Source organism: Zalophus californianus, chromosome 2, assembly GCF_009762305.2.
Source record: "Zalophus californianus isolate mZalCal1 chromosome 2, mZalCal1.pri.v2, whole genome shotgun sequence".
In the NCBI taxonomy this organism is placed as follows: Eukaryota; Metazoa; Chordata; class Mammalia; order Carnivora; family Otariidae; genus Zalophus; species Zalophus californianus.
In genome coordinates, this window is record NC_045596.1 from 155,316,971 (window position 1) to 155,340,683 (window position 23,713).

At 40.6% G+C, this 23,713-nt stretch overlaps 1 protein-coding gene across 2 annotated transcripts in view; it reads left to right on the top strand.

The window, feature by feature from the left end:
• EBF2 (EBF transcription factor 2) overlaps positions 1–23,713 on the top strand; it is a 187,155-nt gene that overhangs the window by 158,931 nt on the left and 4,511 nt on the right. Inside the window, exons 11-15 of one of the 2 annotated variants that reach the window (XM_027600719.2) lie at positions 9,347–9,435; positions 10,757–10,822; positions 10,906–11,083; positions 12,569–12,754; positions 20,400–20,567. In XM_027600719.2, the coding sequence (XP_027456520.1) occupies positions 9,347–9,435; positions 10,757–10,822; positions 10,906–11,083; positions 12,569–12,754; positions 20,400–20,567 (687 nt within the window). The remainder of the gene's footprint in view (positions 1–9,346; positions 9,436–10,756; positions 10,823–10,905; positions 11,084–12,568; positions 12,755–20,399; positions 20,568–23,713) is intronic. The other variant, XM_027600720.2, reaches the window with a different exon arrangement.

Genomic DNA, 23,713 nt, shown 5'->3' on the forward strand with positions numbered 1-23,713 from the left:
AGCATGAGCATATTCATAACTGCTCCATTGTGGCATTTAGATTTACCCTTGAAATTTATCTTTAATTTTTACAGTTGTCTCCTTAACCATGTATATTACTCCCTTCTTCAAACAATCTGTCTTCCTGCTGCAGTTTTTCTTGAAACCAAAGCATAATTAAATATTAAATTAATATTTCATTTTAAATTAAATATCAAAGGCTTCAGTCTAATCTTTCACTTGTGCACTGCTGGTTCTCACCTCGTGTTCTTATTCCTATATCCACAAAGGCAGGTGCCACCTCTTAATAATGTGTTCCTATATTATCTTTCCCCCCTTTTTTTTTTAATTGATGACAGTGAACTTTTGCTACATTGAAACAAATGGATGTAGGGAAAGATTTTAATGTAGCAAAGTTAACAACAACATAGTTCAACAGCCTATGGCTTAAACCCCACCCATCTCCACTTCTTGAAGAAGTTCACTGAGCCAAATAGGTAATCATCTTAGAATCATATAATGCAAGAGCTCACAAGGATCTTAGAGGCCATTTAGCCCAACCGTTTGTCTCTGCAGAGAGATAAACCAAAGTCCACCGGGCCTTGAAGGTGATGAATGGTCGGTCAAGGGGAGGATGTAAAGCAGATCCCAGGCCGGACCAGTATTATATCCATTGACTATCAGTTGCTGCAAAAAAATTTAACTTGGGAGCATTAAAATGCTAATTGAACATAGGCTCTGCATGTTGGACCCATGAGCAATAGGGCAGAAGGTAGATGATTGGACAACGACATTGGGAGGAAGGGGTGGGAGAGACAGAGGAACTCAAATCAAAGCACAAAGAAGACAGACCTCACAGGAATCAATATGGAGGCTCAAGGCTCTTTGAAGACATGGATCCTGGGGGGAGAGCAGAATGGAGAAGTCCCAGAGGTAACATGAAGGTAAGAGCTGGAGTCGGTATATCTGAATTCTTTCCCATGCTAGGTTGCTCTACACTTTCCTGTTCTGCCAATAGAATAACAGTCTTTGACCAGAACCACATGGATAGGTATTCCTGATGCATGGTTTCTCCTTTGCTTGCATAGCAAAGTCCATCCTCTGATCTGGTGTTTGTCTGGCACTCACGTTACATAGATTTTAGGTTTCTTAGGCAGGATTCTTTTCCATTGTTTTCTTTATCATTGGAGAAGGATGAGATTTCAAGTTAGGACTGGAGAGATCCTCTAGCTCTGTGGGCTAGACCCCTCAGGGGACCACGGGCTCTATGCATACCTGATAAAAGTGAAGCTTCTTTGCTACAGATGAATGCACATATGTGCAAACATGCAGCTAGGCTCAGACTTCTAGAATTTTCTTAGCCTCTTTACGGCCATCCACACACTCAATGATAATCCTAGGCTCCAATTGGAGACTTACCGGTGAGGAAATTTGAAACCCAGGCCAACATCCCAGAGCAATAACCCAGATGATCACTCAGATCTTTCCTCACCCCATTATCTTATTTGTCTCTTCTCAAATTTCTGCAAAGGAATTTGATCAGCCATTGATGCTGCCATTTTTGTGATGAGTACTTCTGTTGGTCAGGGCATAAATGACCTGCCTGCCTGCAGTGTCAATGCTGTCTTTGTTCAGGGTTGACCAGAACTCTAATAAAGAGTCCCCTTTCCATGTTAGCCTGTGTCCCCTACATTTTTGGGAAACAGAAGTAGAGTCATAAGCTAGGGTAAGCATTATCTGGTCTCTGTGCCTCCTCTTCAGGAAAGAAAAAAATCATGTAGAATTTATACATCTCACCAACCCCTTGGGAAAATTAATATTGAACACCAGCCAGCTTTTTTTTTTTTTAATGAGTGGTTCCCAGTAGATATTTTTAGTTAAATACTATTTACTTATAAAATAAAACCTTTACACATTGCTTAAAGTTTATATCTATTTGCTGGGTCCAAGATATGTAAGTAACCTCGTATATTATACCCACAATCAAAATGAGAAATGACACATAAGATCCAGGCTCTCAGGAGAAATATTATGAAATCTCAAGGTATTGATGAAAGTTTTTCCAAGGCTGATCCAAATGGGATTTAGATTCTGTGGCAGTTGAAATGTGTATTATTAAACTCCTTAAGCAAACCCGAATGACTCCCAGTGGAGGATTAAGACATTCTATGTATAGCAAAGACGAAATTCTCATGTCTGAGTTTTCTCTATTGAATTCCCCCTTGATTAGCTTCTGTAATATTTAACTTCATGCCATGCCATAATTATTTAATAAAAGGTAAATATAAATTATATTTCAGTGGGGATATGACCTTTTACCTTAATGTTATGTTACTAAAGAAAGACATAGATAAATAGAGCCTATAGATCGAAGCATATTTTTAATTTACTCTGTTTTTGCCTTGCTAGCACTTCTCTGTGTCCCTGTCAGCCGAGGGCTTGGCAGCACTTCACAGCACCCCCCACACTCCATGTGGTAGGAGAGGTTGTAAATTCACACTGATGATGGCGGTTAATGATCTGGTTGGCCCTTAGAGGCAGTGTTGGTGCTGGTCTTGGGCACCTCATTAGCTAATTGAGGTTTGCTTGGCTCACACCAGGACTGAAATGTCAGAGAACACCCAGGGAGGTGGGGGGGAGAGGGGGATGGAGTGAAGCTAGGATTCAACATGAGGCTGAATCTAGCGGATGCAAAAGCAACTGGCCAGTTGGGAAGTCAGTTTGGAACCAAAGTGGAAGTAGTCCAGTCTCATCTCGATGTTTTGAAGGCTGAAAACTGGAGGAATTGACCGACTTTCCTTCTTATGATTTGGTGTTGACTGAACAGTTGCGACTTTATGATTTGTACTTCAAAAGTGCACTTGATTAAATGAGATTGTGTGTGCACATGCATGTGATTTTCTTCCTGTCCATATAGATGACTGCGTGTTTTTACCATTGTCTTCTCATCTGGGATACGCAGCCCATCCCACCCCACCGTTTGTGCTACGAAGTCTGGCAGGGGCCTGCCAAAAAACACTCAACATCAGAAATAGATGAGTATGCCTAATCTACTTACTCAGTTTAAAACATGAGTTGCTAACCCAGTGTGGTCAAGATAGTCTGCTCTTTCTGATTTGTGGGGGGGAGTGAGGAGGGGAGGGCAGGCAAGATAAGCCAGACATTACCCTTGTGTCCCGGTGGTTTCCTATCTAATGGGAAGAACAGTGGGTACAAATGTGGGATCAATTCTGTGCAAGAGAAAGCACCATCTACATCCCACCCCCGTGTGCTGATTAAAGCCTGGCTTTAGAGAATTCTTCTGCAAGTGGCAGGAAGGACAAGGGAGAATGAGATTAGCGGTGGTCATGGGGGGCCTCTGGAGCTCTAGCAAGAGGGAGCGAGAGCTTGCCTGGGTGAATGGGGAGAAAGGACGAGGACAGTAGTGGAGACAACGGGGGCCTTGGAGGGGCTAGATTCCCTGCCTCAGGGGGTAGTCCCTTACTTTATAGCCAATACATTGTGAGCACGCACATATCTGATCATTCCCATTTTCTCCGTGTAAGAAAATTGGTACCCTAGGTAACAAAATGGTGCGTATTTGAAAAAAGACGAGGCAATGATTGATTTAGAGCATTTTGTCACTGGGTCTGTTCGCCCTGCAGCACCGGACAGCTGTTTGTGTTTGCTGATTGATACCAAATGGGGCCCTTGTCCCACACTCAGTGATTGAGAAGTCAGGCAACCTGGCAGGGCTGCACTTTCCAGATCTGCAGACCTCTGCCAGAGGATCCAAGAGGAAGCATGGGGAGGGGTAGTAGAAGGGCGGCTTCAGGGGGTGGGTGGAAGGAGAAGGCAGCACGGCCACTTTTCAACACTCTTCTCTGCTCCTCACCAGCTCCAGCCCAGTAGCTCAGGGCAGAGCGGTAGCCTTTGGCCCAGGCAGCTGTTGGCATATCTGCATAGGACTTGGAACGACATCTCTAATTCAGCAGAAAAGGTTAAAGCACAGGCCTCGGAGTTAGAGAAGCCAGGGTACAAATTCCACCTTTACTGCCTGACACAGTATTGAAAATGGAGATAAAATCCAAATCATGGGACTGTAACGAGGGTTAAATGAGCTAACGTATATAAAAGGCTTAGCATAGTGCCTGTAATATAGCAAGCCTTTGGTAAATTCTAACAGTGGCAATAACGATTTTCATTATTGAATATTATGGCCACTAAAAATACTGTCATTAAAGAGAAAGGCTCAGAAACTGCTGACATTATGATGTTAAGTGGGAAAAAAAAAGTTTACAGAATGATTCCAATTATACACACAGCTATTCTTACATGTGTTTCTGGGTAAAATGGTAATTTGAGTCCACGTGTTTAATCTGCCCTCAGCTCCAGAATATATCAGAGGATATGTTAAAGAAAACAAAAAAGAAAAAATAAGGAAAATCTAGTATTCATGTTTGAAGCTAGGCTGGTGTCATCAATATTCCAGAAATTCTGTGCTGGTGTGCTGGTGTGCACAGACAGGGTTGTGTTGGAGGATGTGTGAAAGCTGGGCTCATCATTCCCCTCGAGGCCTCCTCTGTCCCCACCCCACAGGGTAAGAACAAGCAGTGCAGGCAGAAACTCGATCTTGAATGGAGAAGAGTATACCTAACAATGCTGTACCCAGCGAAGTTGTCATTTACATATGAGGAAGACAGAAAGATATTCTCTTACTTCAGGGTCATGGACAGGATTCAACTCTTATTCTTACTAATGTAACCTGACTGCTGGAGGATTGAACCAGTGATGAACATAAGAATAGACAATTTATGGTATCACAGGACTCCTGGTCAGCAGAGAAAGCAGTTAAGTTAGAGTATCTCAATTATTGTTAATGTAATGGCAAAGCTTAATGTAAATGTGAAAATTAGTCTAAAAGATACAGATCATAGAAAATCTAAAGACAATAATATTAGCTGAAGATGACAACCAACCAACCAAAATGTAAAAATGGAAAGTGTGAGGTATAGAAATGAAAGGTGGGCAAAATTCCTTTTATGTGAAGGGGCTTACCAGACTCAAATAATTAGAAAGAAATATTTTTAGAGAAATCTAAAAGTGCTGCCTTAAATTAAAATAGGATGTATATCTTTCTCATTACTAGAGAAAAATGTATTTATTAAAAAACTATCAGAAATACAAGGAGAATGTGGAAGGATAAATTTAGAGTAGCAATTATACATACAATACGTTAAATAATAGGGTCAAAAAGATACATTAAATAATGCATTTAAAGCATTACTCATGGAACACAGACAAAACTCCAATGTATTAATTCACAAAAAAACCTAAATTCCAAAAGACAGATATTCTTCAGGACACCCTTTTGAATCCAATGCAATGAACTAGAATAAATAATTAACTAATACCCAGGCATCTCAAAATTTTAGGGTATTCTTTTTGGAACAAAGGGAAGACAAAATTAGAAATATGGCTATTCAGAAAGTTGCAACAAAGCAGGGCTTGGAGGGGGAGAACCACAAATATATTAGAAATTTTAGATATACTGTGTAGCATCTGTGCTAGAACATTTAAAATATCGATGAAATGCATGAGTTTTCAAGGAAATTACAAATGATATTGAGGAATAAGGAACGAACCTATGGTTTCTGACTGGCAATCTGATGGATGATGGCTATTCACTCAAAGTTGGGTGAGCTTGGGGTATCTTAGGTGGGTGGAGTCTATGGGGCATCCCTGTGGAAATTTCCAGCCAATACCTGGACAGATAAGGCAGAATCTCGGGCAAGCTATCTGGACTGGAGATAAAGATTTGTGATAGTCAGTATGACATGGAAATCATAGGGGACACTGATGAGGTTGATGAGGGAGAATATAGAGCCAAACAGAAGACTGGCTTGGCAATGGGCATGAGGAGCAGCAGTGTCTACAAGACGGAGGAAGAGTGGTCCTCAAAGTGGGCTGAGATGGCGTGGCTGGGGAGGTAGGAGTGAAACAGGGCAGTGCACATTTAGGAAAGGTGATGGGTGGAAGAATTTCCAGCAGGAGAGTATTTCCAGTGTCATAACTTGCACTTATGATAAGCATGGAAAAATTCTGGGGTGCCTGGGTGACTCCATCGGAAAAGTGACTGACTCTTGGTTTCGGCTCAGGTCCTGAACTCAGGGTCATGGGATTGAGCCCCAAGTCAGGCTCCACTCTCAGTGGAGAGAGTCTGCTTGGGATTCTCTCTCTCCCTCTCCCTCTGCTCTTCCCCTCTTCCCCCTCTCCCTCAAATAAATAAGTCTTAAAAAAAAAAGAAGAAAAGAATGGAAAAGTTCCTCTTGATTTGGCTAAAATATTATTGGTGACTTTGACAGAAATTTCACAGACTTCTTTCAAACTTTTAGTCAAGAGATAATATCCATGCTGTGTAAGTGTTATAGAGCATAGGATAAAATATAGAAAGCTTCTCAATTTATTTTTCAAAGCTGGTATAAAATAATAATCAACCAGAAGCTGGCCAATACCATGTACACAATCCCAATTATTAATATGGACACATAAACTCCCAGCAACAGTAATAGTAACCGATCCTTGTTGAGTGCTCAATAGGTGCTAGGCACTATTCTCAGTAACTTAATTGATTTAATCCTCACACCAGGAATTTAAGAAAATATTAACAAATTGTATTCAGAAATATACTAAGCAAATTATATACCACATCCGTGACTAAAAGTTTAATTGTGAAATATTGGGAGATCTATTATAAAATATAAGTTGGTTAAATGAGAAAATTTATGACTGGAATTTCCTAAAATTCTAAGAAGTCCTGGTAAAAACGCTTATTGAAGCATGAGAACTAATTTGATGGTGAAATGTTAGCGTTATTCCCATTCAGAGAAAAACAAGCAAGAATATTCAACATCATCCTCATTTTTAGACAGTTTGGGACATTTTAGCCAACACAAGAATGAGATTAAAGAACTAAATGGAATTAATATACAGACAAAATATGTAGATGCTGTGAATGTATGATCCTAAGAATGAGCAGTAATAATGACATCTGCTGGGGGTTTGGTTACAAAATAACAGATAGCTACCATTGGTTAAGAACTTCTGCACCAAGCACTGTGTTGAGGGCATTATATCAATGGTTTCATTTAATTTTGACAGCAAACCCATGAGATGGATTTTAAAACATAAGCTTACAGAAATTAATAGTGGAGCTAGAATTCAAACCCAAGATCTATGTGACTCTAAAGCTGATTCTTTCAATGACTCTGCCATATACCACCACGCACTCCCCTCACATGCTGCCTGAATGGACATATAAAAACCAAAAGGGTTTCTAGACACTAGTAAAATTCTTAGAAAATATGATGAGGGAGTAATCATATTTACAAGAAAGATGATAAAAAGTGAAATACATAGCAAAAAAAAACCAAAAATGAAATATAAAAAACTTATTCCCTAGATGATAAGCACATTTTACTGGTGGAGCTAAAGGAGAAGAATTTATATATGTTTGTATATGTATATGCAAATACACACATGTATTTCGTGTGTGCGTGTGTGTGTGCGTGTGTGTGTGTGCGTGCGTACTTATGGAATTGGGATGGTCTTTCTACCTATAATACCTAAGGACAAATTGGGATATGATATTGTAACATGGTGACAGAGCATTAAAAATATTAATATGTAAAGTGTTTTTAAAAAAATAAAATGACTAATCCCCAATAGAAAAGAGTGCAGAAAGTATCAACAAGCATTTCATAAAAGAAAAAATTAAAATGATCAGCAAGTGTAAGAAAAAGCTCTTCAATCTCACTGATGAATAATCATATAGAAGTGACCACATGCATTGCTGGCGGGATGATGAATTTGTACATTCTTCTGAGAAGTGTTCAATGGGATGTGTGTTAGTCCTTAAGTATAAATCACAGTTTTTGGTCCAGTAATTCTGATTCTTGGAATTTTCCAATTGAAATCATTAAAGCTATACACAGCAGATAATTATTGCTCTGATTTTTATAATAGTGAGAAATTAAAGATCACGTTAAATGCCAAGCATTAGAAGTCATTTAAATAAATTATAGACCATGTCATGGAAAAATATGCAGGAATTTTAAATAATGTTATAAAAGAATAATTAATAACCTGGGGAAAAGTTTGATATATTGTTAAGTTGATAAAAAGTAGGTTATGTAACAGTGTGAATAAGATGTCTCTGAATAATTTTAACTATGTGTGTGTGTTTAAATCTGGAAGGATATAAGCAAAAATGTTAACCCAGATCGTCTCTGAAATGGTGAGGTTATGGATTATTGTATTTTTCCTTCCACATTTAAATTTTTTTTTATAATTCTTTTAAACAAAAGGTGTTGCTTTGATACTTAGAATAACAGCAACAAATATTCACAAAACATATGTGCAAAAAAGGAAGATTAAAAAGGAAATACACCCTCCTGTGTTTACTGCTGCCTAATGGGAGTGCAGGTGGTTATTATTTTATTCTTTGCATCTTTTTTCTTTACTTTGATCGTGCATTAATTACAAAACTATAAAATTTAAACAACAGACTTTTAAGAAGTCAGGGAAGAGAGGAAAGAGAAAGGAGAAGGGACTCAACTCCAGAAACTCTTTAGCACAGTAGAAATGCTGAGCTAGGTCATTCTTTCACTCCCTCCCTCCCTCATTTTACAATTGCAGACGCTAAGCGCTAAGTGCCTACTACGTGCCGGGCACTGTCTTCCACAATGAGCACACAGTGGCAAAACAAAGCCAGTATGCATCCTGATTCTATGATGCTTTCAGCATATGGTGGAGCCTGACATCAAATGAATGTACATGTAGCAAATGGTAATTGCAAATTCTGAAAGTGTATTATGCATAAGAACAGGGCTTTATGAGAATCAACTCACAGAAGGTTTGTATATGTATGAATGTAAATATTTGAGAGAATAAGAAAAAGTGATAATTAGGAGAATGAATAGATGATAAAAGTATACTTGGGAAAGAGAAGGGGAAGAAGGCAAAGCATGTAAGGGTAGTTTATTGTCTTCATAAAAAACTGGGATATGGGTGATTGTGTAATATTTCTGATTATTTGAGAGTGAGCAGAGAATTGTAAGTTGTGTGCACTTAGGGCAGAAATAATAAAATAAGTGTAATCATCCTGACATTTTGAAATATCATTCTAGTGCAAAGACATTAAACTACTATGAATTCCAAACTTATCAATGTGAATTAACCAATGTCACCTTTATCCTTAACTAATTGTATCCGTTATGAATCAGTTCTCGGCTAATACCAGCACCTTTCTCTTGCGGGTGGAAGACTTAATTAGAGGCTTTGTTTATGGCCATGAAACACACTCAAAAAGAGGACTTTTATTTTTCAGCATTAAATGAACCCACCATAGACTATGGCTTTCAGAGACTGCAGAAGGTCATCCCAAGGCATCCTGGAGACCCAGAGAGATTAGCTAAGGTAAAAAAAAAAAACACTTTGGAAATTGACAGGTGAAAACCTTATTATGGGATTTCAGCAAACTTAGATGAATCCTGCAAATTAAGTCCCTTTAAAATTACATTAGGCCCTGAAATTTGGCTAAGCTTCAGATACACATAAAATATCTCCTAACTCTGAGCTATATTGTGATTAATATCCGGGGGAATAGGAAATCTGAAAACTTGGTCCTATAGAACAGATACACTAGAAGTATCCAGCTTATGAAACATTGCCAACTTTATGAAAATAAATAATTGCATAATGGCTTAAAAATGTAAGTTCCCGTGCCTTTGTATTTGAATATAATTTTATTCACCCATTAATTGCCGGGACACGTTAATCCGCAGTCAAGTATTCATCGAGGGACTACCCTGTAAATAGGTATTTAGTGAAGCGAAAAATGCCTCCATAGAAAATTTCTATGAAATGTTTTGCTTTTAAGTGAACTTGCTTATGACAATTATATCATGAATCTGGCCCGTTATTCTAGCTTTCTTCATTGAAAAATACATTAACTTATTAGGTATTCAATCAATGAGACGTTATTAAATTTTAACATCTACATTTGCATTTTGAGCACACACATTATCCTATGCCGTGTTCTCTTTTCTGTTCTGTGAGTGAAATTCAAGTACCACATTTGCTTCTGCATCACACCTTTATTTTCCTCTTGGAAAAATCCCCAGCCCCACCATTAAATTAGATGATATCTGGAAAGTAGGTTAATAGCAATTTAAAAGGCTGTTAAAAGCAGGAGGTGGAAAAGACAAAATGAGACGAAAGGGATTACTGATGACTAATTCTCTCTGGTTAAAGTGAACAGGGGGAAATATTATTGAAAGAATTCATCTTTATTAGAATAAAATTTTGCAGAAGGCACTGCCAAGATAATTTCAGTATTACGAACAACTCCTTGGCAAGCAGCTAAACTCAGGTCAGTCAATCATTCTAAGAATTTTTGGCTAATTTAGAGTCCTGGATTCTTTAATGGAATGGTCTGAAAGTTTTTAATGGCACTTCCATGACTTTAGTAATGGTAACAAGCTCCACCTATTTTGGGGGTGCAATCATGGATGGAACCATTTTATCTAGATGAATTCCATGTAGATACATATTTAGAGAGGGATTTATGTGTACGGTTATAGTCTGCCTGTCAAACCAAATATAGGACCTCGTAGCCAGTTATTTATACTTTAGGGAGGATGTCTGGACTTTTTATTTTATACATAATTTTCCTTTGAGTTGGCCATTGGGGGGTCTGACCTTCGCTTATACCTTCCCCTTTCTGCTCTTTTTCTAGGAGATGCTATTGAAAAGAGCTGCAGACCTAGTGGAGGCCCTCTATGGCACACCACACAACAACCAGGTTAGGTGCTCCCATCTTACACTCCGTTGAGTTTGACTCTTCGTGCTGGATAAAAATGCTCACCTCAACCTGCCATTTTGTAGGACATCATTCTGAAGCGAGCTGCAGACATTGCTGAAGCCCTGTACAGCGTCCCCAGGAACCCCAGCCAGATCCCAGCTCTCTCCAGCTCCCCAGCTCACAGTGGCATGATGGGCATCAACTCGTATGGCAGCCAGCTTGGGGTCAGCATCTCGGAGTCAACACAGGGAAATAATCAAGGTACTACCCTTTCTCAGAGTCAAAATTCCGAACGTCTTATCCATTTACAAGGGTGGTTTTGCTTGAGTGGAGGGAGGTAAAGCTTGATTCATATACCATCAAAAAAGAGTGTCCCCAGATAAGCCGTGCAATCATATATTGCATTATTCCAACATGATTGGTGGTGTTTTGTGAGATTTGGGGCTTTTTAGGTCCCAGGTAGAATCCCTTTGATTGCAAATATTTAAGGTCATGATGAACTGTGACTTACTTAGAAGGGTTTTGACTTCCTGACTCACAGGTATAATTTGACTAAAATGTGCACTTTTGCTATTGTGATTATCAGCTGAGGCAGAGTGGTTTGGTTTCCTTTAGTGACTTCTGCTTGTGTATTGTCTCATTTGCAAACGCAGAGCAACACACTTTCAGTTAACTGTGCTTTTCACACGTGAAGTATATCACGTCAAGATTTTTGTCACTGAGGTTGATTTTATTAAGGTGCTAAGCTGATCACGAATCGTTTTTTTTAAAGGAATAAATTTCCTAAGGATGCCCCTAACCTTAGTTTTATTTCCAATTTCATTCATTCATTGGAAGAGAATTCTTCATTCTCATGCCCAGGGTGAGTTTTTCTTACAGAAGGGTGGGTGCGGACATGTGATGGCTTTTTTTTTTTTTTTTTCCCTTCAAATTGAGGTCATTTCTTAAATAGCTTTAGAGACTGTTATCCAAAGCGGGTTATTTCAGGATGGGTTAAGTGATGTCTCTGTGCTGGGGTTTCAGAAGTATGGGGAGGACTTGTTGTCCCTTCTCCATCCCTCCCACAGACCAGATCTCTCTGCGCTCAATTGCTGATGCTTCCACATCTTTGGCCAAAGAATAGCACATTTAGATGAACTTAACAACAATTTTTAAATAAAGATGTTCCCCACCCCCACTCAGGGCATGGTAAAAACCTTGAACTAACATTTCCAAAGGTATGATCTGCAGGGTATGAGTGGCCCTTGGGATGTTATTAGGATGCCTTTTGCCCACCATTCCCAGCAAAGAGACTGTGGTGTGCTAAATTTGGGAAACACTAGGTTAGCAAAGTTAAACTGTTTTGTTTATTCTCTAGGTCCCATGTAAGTGAATCTTCAAGGAATGGCTACAGTACACAACATCTGCCGGGCTTTACTTGACCACAGAACACTTGCCTCAGTGATAGCCCTTAAGATCTCATAGGGCTCTCATGGGTTGGGAAGTTTAGCCATCACTCCTTGGTGTGAGCTGGAGATGTTGACTGCAAAAGGGAACAAAGAGGAAGGAGGGACTGTCAGGGACATGGCCTTGTGTAGCATGGGGAAGGGAGATAAAGGCTGAAGACAAATTTAAGACTTTCCACCCCTGCCAGGAGTGGCTTGGTGGTGTTCTATAGTCTGGGGACCATGTGGGCCCATGCCACCATATTTGGCCTGTGCTGGATGTGTGTGCCAGTTCATTTGTCTGGGCTTTTTCCTTGTCCAGGGTACATCCGCAACACAAGCAGCATCTCTCCGCGAGGCTACTCTTCCAGCTCCACCCCCCAGCAGTCTAACTACAGCACCTCCAGTAACAGCATGAATGGCTACAGCAATGTCCCCATGGCCAACCTGGGCGTCCCAGGGTCACCAGGATTTCTAAACGGCTCCCCCACAGGCTCCCCTTATGGAAGTAAGTGCCCTTTCCATCTGTCCAGCTCTCTCTGTGTCTCTGTCCCTGGGTTTTACTCTTCAGCCTTTTGAGGGAGAGTTACACCCCTACATCTTACTGATTTGTAGAGGAGTAGCCCAATTTCCCGAGGAAATTTCCGTCCTGCCTTTTGTTCTTTTCTCTTAGCTAGACTTTGGTGCACTTAGTTGCTCAAAGCCTTCTGAAGGAAAGAAAAGGAGTGAAACTATTTGCTTTGTACAAAGAAAGGGTAGATGTATGTGGCTGTGTGGATGGGGCTGAGGAACAAAGATTCCATCTCAGTTAACATTATGCATGCTCTTCATTAGGCACTTTCAGATGTAATATTTTCTTTAATCCTCATAAGAACTTTCTCCTTGCTGTGGATGAGGAGGTTGCCGTGCACAGAGGTTAACTCATCCAAGATCACACTGCTAGGGTAGAGCAGGGCCATCATTTGAACACAGTTTGTGGCTTGGTTATTTTGTCTGTCACATCACGCTCCTGTGTCACTTTTTTACATGACCCTCCCTTCCTTGTGTACCTTCTGAGAGATGGAATTTAGCTGCTCGTGAGAGAGTGATCTGAGATGGATTTCTTAATCCTAATCTGGGCTAGCTAGATATCCTAGGGGTTTGTGAAAACTCATTTGGGTTGCTTTGAGGGCTAAGAAGACTGAGAGAATATGTGTCTTCAAAATTACCTAGGGAATACTTCAGGCCCGGGGAGAAGCCACCATGGAGAGTCTGTGTGAGTGGGTGGAATGTTCTTGAAATGCTGGTTCCCGTTGCCAAGGCTCTAGAGCAGACCCTCTGTTCACCCAGGGTGGTTCCCTCATGCCAAGAACAAGAACAAGTCAAGGACAGCCCACAGCCATTTCCACCGCAGCTCAGGGAGTGATACGCCAAGGATCTGGAAGCTGCCTTTCTCAGCCTTGTTGGTTCTCTGGGGACACACACCCATGAGTTAATTCTGGGTTATCTATTCACTTCATTACCCTCAAGAGTCTACTCAATGGGATAAGGACATAATAACCAAGTAGCAGAGGTATTAGAGGCTGGTTCTTCTGCTAAAACTAAAATCTTGTTGCTATAAAGACATGAGTTCTGTGTTGTGTCGTGTCAGATGGCCCAGATCAATTAGATCAGAGTGGTCTAGATGAATAAACTGGTGCTTGCTTGATTTATTTCTTTACTTGTTTTTACCTTATCTTGTTCCAAAAATGTTTGGGGAGATATTAATAGTGAGATGAGTGTTATGAAAGTATAAAATAACAGCTATAAGAAACTGAGATAAAAGAAAAAAATGTGGATAGGAAAATTAGATGAATCCAAGAACTAGTGTGGAGGCCTTCAGTCTATTCAAGGGAGCCATCCACTTGGTTCGGAGGCTTGCAAGATGGGAAAGCAAAGAAACACTATTTGTTGTAAGATTTTATGTCCACACAGTTTTGGGGGGATAGCTCAGGAGAAACATGATTTTTCTGTTGCTGAGACCTTGGAGAGACTTCTCCCATGCATCACTGTGGAGAGGGTGCCCCTTCTTCACATCTTCAACAAGTGACACAAGGGCAAGAGAGCTACTGTGTAAAGGATGTCACACAGTGATAGTGACAATAATAAGAGTAACTCACAACCGCATTCCACTTTGCAGCCTAAAAAGCATGTTCAAATATAGAGTCACAACAACCTTACGCCATGGCTATAATCATAATTATTACCATCATTTTCCCTTATAAGATATGAAGAGTTAGTATGACTTACTCAAGGATTCATAAATAGTAAAAATAGGACTAGAAATACGTCATCAGATTCAGAATACCATGTTCTAAAATTATTCAATAATTTAAGAAATATTTCATGTTTTTATAATATATAATTAGGCTGAACACTATAGAATTACTTTTTGTTGTTTCTCCAAATGGTAATTTCACGTGTTCAATACACTTTTATGAATAAAAATCTGTGTATGAGGTTGAACCATACAAGTTGTCATTTTTGTAGATCAAAAATGGTCAATATAATAATATAGTGTATAGTGTGGTGAGGAGGGAGAGAGAGCAAAAGAAAGATAGGGAGGGGTGAAAAAGAGAGACAGAGATAGAGAGACAGAGAGAGACAGAGAGACAGACAGACACAGAGAGAGGATGAACAGATACGTGAATATGTCCACTGGGTAACTGCTTGATATTTTTTATGAGATAATTCCTTTGGTAGGGAGGGGACCTTCCCACTCCAGCAAGTGACAACTTCCTTCCACTAGCCTTTCTCAATCATCCAGTCCCACTGCCACAAGGAAAATGATAGCACCCAAATCTTCAAATCACCCATTAAAACAGGACAGCATATGCAGAATAGAAAGAGGCGCCCTGCCCAACAGGAGGGGGAAACACAGCAGAGAACCCACTCCTTGCTTCCACTGGGTCCGTGTGATCTCTTGCACCTTTATTTTCTGAAGGAGGGTCTGAGAAGTCGCAAACTGGGAATGGTTTCCAAACAGCGCCTCATTATGTTAAAATCCCCTACTGCAAAAATACTGACTACCCCACGGAGTTCATTACAATAGCATCTGACCTGTATTTCTAGCCAGCTAAGTCTTAACTTCTCTGGGAAATACAAAAAACAGCCCAGGGGAAACCATTTTGTCAATTCTATTGCTTGTGTCTAAAACCACCAGTCTACGATCTTGTGTTGTCTTTTTCAAACTAGTCTGATGCGGCCAGGCTGTGCCCGGAGCAATCACTTGCCAGAGTCATTCAGAAGAAATAAAAGCCAAGCCTCTCGGTCAAGTTGATTTGCATTACGGCCATTCTGATGCAGAGTATCAGAAACCTGCATCTTTACTGCTTTTGCTCTCACACTACTTCAAAAAAGGCCAAACAGATGTTTTTTCAATTTCACATACAAACTTCACTTCCTGGCGGTAGCAGTGTGTGCCAAGTTCCAGCTCAGTGCAAATTTTTATGGCTGAATTCTAAACCCCTGACAATAGGGGGTTAGAGTGAAATGCTGACAGACCCCTTAGCGCCAACAAATGCAATGGCTCAATGCAAAGGAGGATATGGTGCCCGGTGAGTTCCAACTGGGACTGTGCAAGCCAGTCAATCTTTATAAGAAGAAAAGTGGTTTTTCCTTAACTCCCCATGTTCACAGAGATTTGGGGGCCAGAAGTATTTGCCTTTTCTTTGGCCTCTATCTGTAGAAAGAGAGAGATGTCCAGAGAAATTCTCAGTTGCAAGTATATATGATCAGCTTTCCTAAAATGGTGCGCTCCAGTGTCCCCAAAGATGGTCTACTCGACAAGCTTGCAATACTCATGGGACCACTTCTTCCAAAGCAGAATCGCCACCAAGCAATTCCAAATGTGGGACAGAATCTATACAGAAATCCAAACTGTGTTCAGGGATTCCTACTTCATTTACATCGTCTTAGACTGTGCCCTGGGGCTCAATATTTTTATATTTTCAAAAATAAGTATCAAGACATTTATTCTATTGTAGAGTATTAAATGATGATTATAGAAAATTTAGAACATATGGAAATAGTTTCAAAAAGAAAGCATACTCCCACCATAAAAAACAACCTTGTTAACATTTTGACATATTGCTATTGTCTTTTTCTCCAGCAAAGAAAAAAATCCTATTACAATAGTAACATTCTCATTATGCACAATTTAAAAAGCATGTACATATAAAAAAGAAAAGAAAAATGACACTCTATTTCTGTGTGGGCATGACTATCGTTAACTTTTAAAGTATGGCTTTCCAGCTATAGATGGATACGTTTTGGAAATTGCAGTGTCTACTCTGATGCACACCTAATGGGATTCTGCCACGGGATCAATGAAAGAGGGAATGGAAGAAAAGTGGCAAAATTATCAAAGTCACAGATACGAAGCTAGGCTCCATAAAATCTGTCAGTGATGCAGACCTGTATCCTAAGAATGGAGAACGGATATGAGGAGTGCTGTTTGCTTTGCGAAGTTCACTGCAATCAATAAGCTTTCCCCAGGAATTTGAGAATTTATTAGTCTCTGCTTTTTTTGTTAGCAGAAAGGTCAAAAGGCAACCTTGTTTGCAGGTAGTAAAGCCCTAAATCGAAGAGGAACATTAACACGCAGGAAAGCTGTTATGCCTATTGTTAAGGGTTATATTATTTTTTTAACCCCCCCAAAATGGAGAGTTTCCATTTGTTTATTTTAAAAGCTTTGGTTTCTGCTACATCAAAGTAACGCATGTTCATTGCAGAAAACTTTGAAAATATGGACAAGTGAAAGGAGTAAATTTAAGAACATTCGTAATCCACCAGCCAGAGAGAACACTGTTAAAAGTTTGGATGTATATCGCATCTTCTAAACTTTTGCTTTGTATGTTTTCTTAAAAAATAAAATTGGGCTTGACGTACATGTTATGACATAATTTGCATTATTCATCTGAGGAGGCATATCTTTCTGAGTTGTCGAATATTCTTCTCCAACATTAGCTTTAATATTTGCATAGCATTCTATTTTATAGACTGAATATACTTTACCCTGTTGCTTGGTCACTTCCGTTTTTTTTTTCCAGTTTCTCACAATTGTAAAAATGCCCTTGAATCTATATTTTTTTTTGTTTGTTTGCAAATTTATGATTACCTCCTTGGGATTAATTTCTCAAAATTAAATTACTAGGTTAAAAAATATGCATATTTTAAAACACTTTGATTTTAAATACACATTGCCAAAATCCCCCCAAAGAGATGAATGTTCCCTTAGAAAAGGAAGAGTATCTGTTTCCCTGCCCTGTTCATTTCTTCTTAATCTTTGTCAATTTGCTAAAGCGGAAAGTATCCTCTCGTTGCTGTTTTAATTTGCATTTGATTGAAACAGTTTGAACGTTTTTAGGTCTTTTGGTCATTTTCGTTCCTGTTTCCTTTTGTGACTTTGTTTTTCCTATCCTTTGCCCACTTTTCTTATCAGGATGTTTTTCTTTTCTCTAATTAATTTATAAAAAACTTATTAGCTATCAAGGATATGAACATATCTAGATAATTATCAGGAATATTTTTCCTAATTTGTCATTTGCCTTTTCTATGTGTGTTACAGAAGTTTTTTTGTCATGTGGCCAATCTTATCCTGTGATGTTCTGAGGTTGACAGGATTATGTAAATTATGTAACCTTCCTAATTTTTCTACTAGAGCCTTTATAATTTTGTTTTAGCAAATAACTCATTAATCCACTTACATTTACTTTAGTGTTTAACACGAGGAAGCGCTTTAAATTTCTGTCTCCGGGGGACTTGTGTATTGTTCCCAAGCATTTATGTCCCCATTAATTTGAAATGTCGCCTTTATTAAGTTTCAGTTCTCATATATATCCAGGTCTGTTTCTGGCCTCTTTTTTCTCCAAGGATTTGTCTGCCTATTTCTATGCTAGTATAACACTGGCTTCACAGATGTAGATTTTTCGTTCAGTTTTAATATCTGTTAAGATGAATGCCTCCTTAGTACTTTTGAAGTATTAACAAGACTTTCTGGTTCTTACACTGTTGTTGCTTTTTAAATAGATAAACATAGAAATTGTGTTTGTTGACATATACAAATTAAAATTCCTTTTGGGATTTTGAATATAGTCTCATTACATTTTAAATTAATTTGGACCTTAGTTTAGCATTTTACAAAAATTTTGCAAAAACTGTTTGAAATGGGCATGTTGTAGCTCTGTGCTTATTCAGCTCTGCAACAGTTGTTTTATGTCACTTAGTAAAGTCTGAGGTGACTCCTCTACTAAGAGGCAGCCACCTTTGACCTGATAAAGCCACTTTAGGTTGAGGTCTGTTATTTAGAAAAGAAATATTTGTAAAAGTGAGTGCTGCACTGAATATAAAGGGAATCAAGGTGTATATGTAGGCCTAATCTCCTTATAAAAACCCTCCTCTATCACAGTGTAGGAGGGGAGGTGGTGCTATTTCAGACACAGAAACCAAGGTGCTATCCTGGTGCCCACATGGTTCACACAGCATGGCAGAGATTGGACTGTTGTTGGAATCAGGGCCTCCTGAGTCTCAGCTTTCCTTTGGCCTCTAATTCTGTGCCTTACACAAAGGGGAAAGGTCCCCGACCCCATTTCATTGATGCTAAAGCCAATGTTAAAAGAGGAGATTTTGCTGGAGCGTATGAATATAATCCACTCCCAATGTTTAACCCTGCATCCTATTCGATGATAGTGAGTTAGCCCAATTTTTCCCTCATTTTCATCTTCAAGTTTTATGTGAGATTCTTCCAAGACTTTATCTTCCTTTCCAATTCTTTTGATTCATGTTACTTGAGGAAAGGCAGAGATGTGCTCAGATGCTTCCTTCTGCATAGCTCTTTAAATCAGGACTTACCTAAGGATGAGCAGTTTTTGGATAAAGCTCTTTATTCGAAGTCTTTGGTTTTTCTATACAAGACATCATATTGGAGGTATGCTGTATGATTGCTTTATATACGCAATTGTGTGACCATAGTGCAAAGTATATCTTTATAGTGAGAAGGGAGAAATAGGGATGGAGTCTTACACAGGTCATCAGAACAGTTGACCTTCAATTCACCTTGTACTTGGTCTTTGAACTGTAAGCCACACTCATGTCCTCACTTGCAAAATTTACTTTGTGGGGTAGCTGGGTCACTAAAGATACGAAGCTGAAGTTTGCACTCCCATCCTTGACCGTTGGGTTCCAGTAATTCTTGTACCAAGTCATGTGACAGTTCAGAATTCTGGAGAATGTGCTAAAATAAGTCCCTGGAACTTGACCTTGCTCCACAGGATGCTGTATCTGACAATTTTACCCTTGTGAACTCTGGTTTACCCCTTACTTGAGCTAGTTGAACATAGAAGATAAAATTATCTTCTTGTATGATGTAACTTGGTAGAGTATCTGACATTAAGAGGTAGGGCATTTCATTGTGGAAATTGCCTTTATTTTTCTTGGAAATTACAACACTTAGCTTTTGGCTTCCTTTAAGTAATTTTATTGTTAATATTGGTGTTTTTTCTGCACATTACATCAGAGGGGTCTGACTTGCAGCTTCATTTCCCAGGAGCTCTGAAAGTAGAGAGAGAGGGAGGTAATCTAGATGTTAATAAACGTTTACATTTAATGAGGCAGTGGCCCATAGAGATGGCACTCTCAGAGATGTTAACCCCATAGATCAAACCTCTGGAGCCCTGAGAATTGCCAGGGAAGCCTAACGCTCCCAGACAGGACTTCTCTTTAGGGTAAAAAAGCGGTTTCCATTCTTGAGTAGATTTGATGATTTTTCAGATGTCGGTCTGAGGGTTCTTTGTCAAGCTTCTACTCATGAACAAAGACCTATCATAGTATTACCTCCTGCTGCTGCCTTCCTGACTCCCTGGCAGAAGAGTACTCTGCCTGCTGAGTCTCCCTGGGACTGTGTACATTCCTCCAGTAGGGCTGTTACCCTAATCATTGTTTTGTTCGCATGTTTCCCCCACAGGGCAGGGCAGGGATGCTGTCACATTCAATTTGTTTTAATTCCTAGAATCTAGGACAGTGCCTGGAGTGAATGAGTAATTTCTCGATGAATGGGTACAGGTTGTGTGTCCTGAAGAAAGAACTTAACTCCTCAGTTTGTCCCTTCCTAAGAGGGTTGTGCCTTTGCTTTCCAGTCATGTCATCAAGTCCCACTGTTGGATCTTCTAGCACGTCCTCCATCCTCCCATTTTCCTCTTCAGTTTTTCCTGCTGTCAAACAGAAGAGTGCCTTTGCCCCTGTCATCAGGCCACAAGGCTCCCCTTCACCTGCCTGCTCCAGTGGCAATGGAAATGGATTCAGAGGTAAGCAAGGGCCCACTTTGGTACCACCATGATAAATGGGCCACAGGGCCAGCAAAGTAAGAGCAAACAGCACAGCATCACTCCCTATCCCTAGCCATTTACTTACAAAGAGATGCTTTGGTGTTTCCATCATGGGACACAGATGGCTTGTAGAACTGAGCTAGTACACCACCTGAGAACAAGATGGGGGAAAACAGAGAAGTTGGACAGCTCTTCAGGATCACAGAATTAACTATGGTAGAGCCATATATACCCTCCAGGAGTGTCTGGACTTCCCAGACCTTTGCTTTCCACAGGGCCATGTCACGATTTACCAGAAGGTGCCTAGTCACATCAGATACCACATGGTGATTGCTGCTTATCTGATGGGCTTGCCCATCTGCAGTACAGACCTATTCCCATGGCATACATGGACAGAATCCATCAGGAGCAACCAGCACATTGTGAGAATTCTGGTTACGTGCCAGTCAAATTGATAGCAGGTGTCGGATCAGGGGTGGAGCAGGGAAGAAAGAAGAAAAAGACATACACTGTCTAAGTACAAAAATTAATATCACCCATCAAACCCATTTTTGAGCAATGTCTGAAAATATAGTATGACATAACATAACACAAATGTGATAAGTACATAAGAATCTAATCATTTCACTGTGAATGGGAGGCAGCTGATGGCAAAAGAGCAAATTGGAACCTGCTGAACACTACAGATCCCGACGACCCACATTATTGTTCGGCTCTTCTTTGAGTCTTGGCATGAAATCATTCATGACAAGCAAGTGTTAGATAAAACCAAGCAGGGCAGAGGTTGGATTAACCCCTCATGGATCAAAGCCTCTGAGGTCAGCAGAGCCTCGGATGAGCTGTGCCATCCCTGGGATGGCATCTGCCTAGTAGCTTTACGGGTTGTGCATAGATTCCTGATCCTCTGGGTCACCTGCGAGGGTTCATCTGCCAGTTGTGGCTGAGCAGAGCTCTGGGAGGTATGGTAGGTTCCTGTCCCATTCTACCATAAGAGACAGGGGTGTCTCCTCAAAGTCAAGTGACTTGACAGAGAAACTGTGAAATGGGAACTGAAAAGCCAGCACTCAGAAGAGTCCATGAAAATTCTTTTACTTCCATCTAGACAAAGCAGCTGGGTAACATGCTACCCAATGTGTGAGTAGTTGGAAACATCTGTCTATTTGAGGGGGAAGAATTTCATTTTCATCTAGATGTCTGATCCTTAGAGCAACAGGCTCAGCCTGTAGCTCAGCGTCGCCAACTGCCCCAGATCTCCTCAAGGACCGTTGGTTTCCATCGCATCCCTGGGAGATATGCTCATAACTTTTTCTATAAGTGGCTTCATCTCCAGACTGGGAAATGTATGCAAATGTTAAGTATTTGTTGTATCTTTCCCTTCTGCATGCCCGCTTCAGTGACGATGTCTCCTCTTTCTAAGTTCTGTGGTTTTAGTCACGTCCCTTAACAAAGTGGGGGCCCCACAGGTCTCATTGTGGAAATGCAGAGTGGGGGTGCACCACAGAAGGCTAAGAGGGACTGCAAGTGTAGGCGGAAGTCGGGAGGGATTCCTTGTTCCAGGCAACCCTGGCCAACATTTTCAGCTTCACTTTGAGGAGAAAAAGTATAACTTGACTTCCACTTACCACCCCTCCCTCACCTCCTCTCTCACTCAGTTCGGGAAGTTGAGCTGGTTGTTTCAGGTCTTCTGGGTCTATACTGTCCAGAGAGACTCACATGTGGGCCTCCTGGCTTTTGCCCCCAGGGATGCTAGGAAGACTTTTTCACTGGCTCCCATGGCCTGGAATCCCTACCCTGCCTGTTGCTGCATGCCCAAGTCTTGCTGTGGTATTACCCGCTAAGGGTTGAGTTGGCCCAAATTGCTGGAAGGGTCTTTGTGGTCACAGTGAGGTTTCTCTGCGGGGGCAGCAGTAGCCAAAATAGCCATAAGACCCTCTCTAGGGTCCTTGGCCATGTGAACTCCTGGTCAGCACAGGTCAGAATAAAGAGGCTGAGGTAGTGTCTGTGGGAGTGACGATGTCATCAGTTACACGTAGGCTCTGGGATCTAGTCTCATTTCTATAGAATCACTGAGAAGTCCTGAGCCTCTTTTGGATCCTACAATTCCCTCTAAATTTCTCTGGTGATTTGAACCTTAAGAAGAAGAAGGAAGGCAGGGAAAGGAGGGGGAGGATGGGGGGCAGCGCCTAAATTAGTACAGACTGCCACGTTTCCTCATTTTGCATCAGGTGGCTAGAAGCTGATGCTAGAAGGTCCAATGCTACAAGGTGTCCCACTGGTGCATAGAGGGAGAAAAACAAGCTGACATCAAATGCTCTCTCCAGCCATAGTCACTGAGTGAAGGAATCCTGGGATTGCAGGGGTGATCAGCACAAAGCTTCACCTCTTTAGAGACAGACAGTGGAAGAGTAAAAGTGTGGTCTGAAGTGCTGGGGTGATCACAGGCTGATGGAGAGGTTCTTCTCTCGACTTACAAGGTGAGATGGTCTCAATCATCTACAGAGGCCACATGCCAACAACCCTCTCTGAGACTTGCTGGTTTTGAGCGCCACGTGCAAGACGCTGAACCAAGCGCTTTACATGAATTATCTTGCTCAAGCCTCACATGTGACCGAAAGGGGAAGGTCATACCATTATCATCATTTTTAGTGAAGTCGTTTTCACAAGGCCACACAGTAAGATGACCTCGGACACTTTGACTCCAGAGCCTGTGCTGTGACAGCCCACTATCTCTCCAGGGACAAGAGCAGTGCATTTCCTCTCCTCACCCTTTACCCATACCTGCTTTTCACCTGGACCAAAGGGGAGTTATTGCCTTCCCATGAAATGCCAAAGGTAGAAAGAAATTGGACAAAGTGCAGTTCAGCATGCTTCCCTTCCCCACCAGTGAACATGCTTACTTTTTCTCCAGTTAACTTCTGCTTTCTGTCTGTTGGCTATGGTTTCTACAAGCAAAAAGTCAGGGTCACCACGTAGCAGAGATCCAGCCCACCTAGTGCCTGATGTGAGAGTAGGAAGAAGGGAAATATGTGAAATCTGCTGGTCTTCCGGCACACACTGGATCTTCTTCTTTGAGTGGCTCTGCCCTTTTAATAAGCTCCTTAGGTAACTCTGTGAGGACCCAGAAA